Source organism: Nanorana parkeri, unplaced genomic scaffold (assembly GCF_000935625.1).
Source record: "Nanorana parkeri isolate BGI_ZX_2015 unplaced genomic scaffold, ASM93562v1 scaffold1242, whole genome shotgun sequence".
Classification (NCBI taxonomy): Eukaryota; Metazoa; Chordata; class Amphibia; order Anura; family Dicroglossidae; genus Nanorana; species Nanorana parkeri.
In genome coordinates, this window is record NW_017307510.1 from 86,284 (window position 1) to 91,301 (window position 5,018).

The 5,018-nt window shown below is 47.1% G+C and overlaps 1 protein-coding gene across 1 annotated transcript in view; it reads left to right on the top strand.

Moving 5' to 3' along the window:
• Positions 1–3,486, top strand: part of DNAJB13 (DnaJ heat shock protein family (Hsp40) member B13) — a 14,438-nt gene extending 10,952 nt beyond the window's left edge. Inside the window, exons 7-8 of the mRNA XM_018568777.1 lie at positions 3,147–3,223; positions 3,318–3,486. Of these exons, the coding sequence (XP_018424279.1) occupies positions 3,147–3,223; positions 3,318–3,486 (246 nt within the window). The remainder of the gene's footprint in view (positions 1–3,146; positions 3,224–3,317) is intronic.
• The last annotated feature ends 1,532 nt before the right edge of the window (positions 3,487–5,018 follow it).

Sequence of the window (5,018 nt, forward strand, 5' to 3'; positions counted from 1 at the left end):
GTGTGTCTGTCAGTGTGTCTGTCAGTGTGTCTGTCAGTGTGTCTGTCAGTGTGTCTGTCAGTGTGTCTGTCAGTGTGTCTGTCAGTGTGTCTGTCTGTCTGTGTGTCTGTCTGTCTGTCAGTGTGTCTGTCTGTCTGTCAGTGTGTCTGTCTGTCTGTCTGTCTTTCTGTCTGTCTGTCAGTGTGTCTGTCTGTCTGTCTGTCTGTCTGTCTGTCTGTGTGTCTGTCTGTCTGTCTGTGTGTCTGTCTGGGTGTCTGGAAGTGCAGTTGACAATCTGCCTATACACACTCTGCGATAGGTTTAATTAGCCACATAGGCGGTGCCTTGTTTTCAGTCACATGATCTGACTGATAGACCCGGGAGAGAGAAATAGTAAAGAAGAGTCACTATTTAGTACCAGAGATGCACCGATACATCGGCCACCGAAAAATATCGTCCGAAAATGGAACTTTTGGCTAAATGCCGAAAGTGCCATTTTCCTGCCAATACATCGGCGCACCCTTTCTTTCTCTCCTCCCCGCTGGGCGCTGCTCTGTGTCCCAGCGGGGAGGAGAGAAACTGTATGGTTACTATATCCTCAATTATGAATGAATGGGAAGTGATCTACATCACCTCTACATCACTTCCTGTTCATTCATAATTGTGGTTATAGTAATCATACTCTGTCCTCATGTTATGAATGATCAGGAACACTCAGTATAGAGGATACCTGTTCATTGATAACACGGGCTGCAGAAAAAGAGATTGGGGACTCTGTCTCTGGGCAGAGGCGTAACTAGAACCTTCAGGGTCCCGGTGCAAGAAACCATGAAGCCCTCTTCCTCGTCTTGGCGGCCAGGGGGCGGAGCTAACTGAAGAGGGTCCTCACACATCAGAATGTGCTGCCCGGCGGTGCCTGCAGCACATTCTATGGGACCAGTCCTCCCGCACAGCCGCCCGTACATGCTGCGGGCAGAGTGGCAGGGAAGGAGTGGCACGATCTCGGGGGGGGCTTTTCTTCCCCGCTGGGCCCCCCCCCCCAGCACGCGGAACGCCAGGGCCCGGTCACAATTGCGACCCTGGTAGTTCCGCCAGTGTCTCTGAGGACTCTGTATTCTCAATCTCTTTTTCTATTTTAAAAGGGAGATATCATGGTGTCTGTTAATACCCCCAATATTATCACCAAGCCCATAAAAGTCAAAAATAAAAATATTTAATAAAAATATTTCAAAAGTTTATAATAAATAAATGAAAATAAAATATATTTAAAAATTAGAAAAAGTTAGAAAACATTTTTTTTTGGTTTCGGCCCGACATTTATTTTCATTTCGGTTTCGTTTCGGTTTTAAATTGTTCATTTCGGTGCACCTCTATTTAGTACTATTAAGCGGGAAGCCCAGTCCTGATTTTGCACTGCGGGATGAAACCTGCACAGGGTACAAACTCCATGCATGCGAGAGCCCTTGTGGGATCTGAGCGCAGAACATCAGCTCTCCTAAGCTAGAGAAGCAGAATTGATCTCTGCCAGTAAATGACAATAATATCTTCCCGGAAGCCCGGCGCCACTAACACGAGTTTGCGTGTGGAAAGTGTGAGAGTGAAGAGTTCAGATCGGGGAGCCGGATCAGCAGAAACGGATCATTGAGAGAAAGAAGTGTGAAAAATAACAAAACTTACAGGAATGCCCCGCCTCCATTGCGCCAAACCTTCCCACTGTGATTTTGGTAAAGTTGAAGTGCAGTGTGCTCGTATTACCTTCCCTTGTTCCCCTCCGATCAACATGCAGTTACAAGAGCCTAAGCGTTATACAGAAGATCCCTTTTCTTATCAGTTGCTTGATTACACTCAGAGTATAATCAAGCAACTGATCAGCAGACTGCAAAGTTGGGTGTTCCCAGCCACCTCTGTGTGTCCCAGATCCTCCTGTTACATTCTCCGTAATATAAAGTAAATTATACTCTGATTCCTATTTACTTTATATTACGGAGAATGTAACAGGAGGATCTGGGACACACAGAGGTGGCTGGGAACACCCAACGTTGCAGTCTGCTGATCAGTTGCTTGATTATACTCAGAGTGTAATCAAGCAACTGATGAGCAAATTGCACAGCTAAAGTCTCCAAAGAAAATGGGGTGCCAGGGATCTTCTGTATAACGCTTAGGCTCTTATTTACTGGGTGGGAACCCTCTAATAATGAGCACAGCAGGTGCAGAGACCTAAAAGGGAACAGAGACGGGATGGCTATACCACCTATTCATAATCGAACCTCAGGACCCCCAGCTGCAAGGCACTATAATCACTGATGGAATCTACGAGTGCTTTATCTTTAAAGGATAAGTGCACTTTAAAGACAAACAAGGGAACTGCAGCCACCGGATCAGGGTAAGGATACATCTATGGAGGGGAGGAGGGGGGGGGTTAGGTCTTTTACGATAAATGCACTTTGATACGGTTATCCTTTAAACCAGCAGGCGGAGCCAAACTTTGGTCCTCCATCACCTGTGGAACTACAGGTCCCATAAGGCAATGAAAGACTCTCACAGCCACAGGCAGGACTTACAGAGGAAGATGTATGAAGGGATTTGTAGTTTCATTACAGCTGGAGGGCTGACGTTTGGCTACCCCTGCTTCAATCCATCTGCACTATCATGATATTTGCCTTATTAACCTTATTAACCTCTGCACCTCTCTGGCTGTGTTCCAGGCTCTGACCAGCAGGGAGCATTGTATTACAGTGGTAGTAAGGGTCATTCCTCTTGCTGTGTTCCAGGCTCTGACCAGCAGGGGGCATTGTATTACAGTGGTAGTAAGGGTCATTCCTCTTGCTGTGTTCCAGGCTCTGACCAGCAGGGGGCATTGTATTACAGTGGTAGTAAGGGTCATTCCTCTTGCTGTGTTCCAGGCTCTGACCAGCAGGGGGCATTGTATTACAGTGGTAGTAAGGGTCATTCCTCTTGCTGTGTTCCAGGCTCTGACCAGCAGGGGGCATTGTATTACAGTGGTAGTAAGGGTCATTCCTCTTGCTGTGTTCCAGGCTCTGACCAGCAGGGGGCATTGTATTACAGTGGTAGTAAGGGTCATTCCTCTTGCTGTGTTCCAGGCTCTGACCAGCAGGGGGCATTGTATTACAGTGGTAGTAAGGGTCATTCCTCTTGCTGTGTTCCAGGCTCTGACAGGCTGCACGGTGGAAGTGGAAACATTAGACGAGAGAATATTAAATATCCCCATAAATTACATTGTTCAGTAAGTATGTGCATCTTGTACGGGGGACCCAAAGACCTGAACTAGTACGGTGGGTTTGCCTTGTTTTAATGATCTGAATATGTTCCCTCTACAGCCCCAAGTACAGTAAGATGGTTCCTGGGGAAGGCATGAGGCTGGCCGGTGACCCCAGTCTGAAGGGTGACCTCATCATCCAGTTTGATATTCAGTTCCCGGAGCACCTGCCACCACAGAAGAAGCAGCTCCTGCGGAAAGCCCTCACGTCCTCACCCGCCCAACACTGAGACCCGCCGAGACCCCCCCCAACCCCAGAGACCCGCCTAACATTGTAAGGATCCGCCGTTCTGTATTTTTCGGAGTTTTCTCTGTAAACAATAAAATATTAGAGGAGTGAATGTCAGCGGGTCACTGTTCTGGTCATCATCTGTTTAATAACTTTGAAGGACAGAAGGTTACTTTGGATTACAGGAAGTGACATGTTAAAGGGTAAGTTCACCCAAAAGTCACTTTTTACTTACAGGTACAGCCTGGTGGGCGGAGTCAATCACTGGCTTCATATGTGTCTTGGATACTCCAACCTTAAGATCTCCCTGCCTGGGTTTGTGAGCACCGGGGGACTTGCCTCACATTTTTGGCCTAGTTGCATTACTTACTAAGACACAGAGAGGACAGTCCCACTACCACAAGGAGCTCAAACAGCCCATACACCTCGAGTGGGTCTGGCGGCCCTCGCGCGCCTCGAGTGGGTCTTACTCGGAGGGTTTTTGGATTGACGGCGTGTATGTAAAATACATTATTAATAAAAAGAATGGCAAGTAGGGTAGTCCGAGGGGCCACAGATTCCTCCACCCCTACCTGTCATTAAAATATATTACAATCCAAGGGGCTTGGCGGGGAGTTTGCGAATGTCCGAACTACTGTAGGGGGCAATATAACCTGATTGCATCTGAGTTCCTGTGTCCCTAATGAACTCCAAGAAATTCATTTTACACAAGTCCTGTTATTTCTCACACACGAGCAATACATCAATAATTGGGAGCAATGTTTATGGTTTTAGGAGGGGTGGTAATAAAGAAGAATGGCTTTCACATTGCAGATAACATTTATAGTCTGTGATAATAGTTTATGGGACGGTAAAATAATAAAGCTTCATTGGCTGGAAAGGATAGACCTTCCAAATCGCTGATTATGTGAAAACGTTTCAACTTTCTTTTAAAAGGGAACCTGTCCAAATAGACATTTGTTGAAAACTTGGCTTAAAGCCGAGGTGTCTTCAGAGAAAAAAAACCTAGTCCCGTGGACATTGCACTACAGGCCCCCGTGGACATTCACAAAGTGGTCGGCCACGTAACATGACAGAGCGTGGTCAGCGCATGCTGAAGCGCACAGTGCGCAGAAGTCGCCAACTGTCTGCAGAGTCAATAGCTACAGACCTCCAAACTCCATGCGGCCTTCTGATCGGCACAACAACAGTGCGTAGAGAGCTTCATGGAATGGGTCTCCATGGCCGAGCAGCTGCATCCAAGCCTCACATCACCAAGTGCAATGCAAAGATGACCTCACAAATGGTCCAACATTCCCATAGACACATTCCTAAACCTTGTGGGCGCCTTCCCAGAAGAGCTGAAGCTGTTATAGCCGCAAAGGGCGGAGCCAACTCTATACTGAACCCTACGGACTAAGACTGGGATGTCATTAAGGTTATGTGCGTGTAAAGGCCGGCGCCCTAATACTTTTGGCAATATAGTGTATTTCTGTACTTTCCTATTAGCCCTGATGAAGGGGAATATTGTGGACCCCTAAAATGCATTGGCTA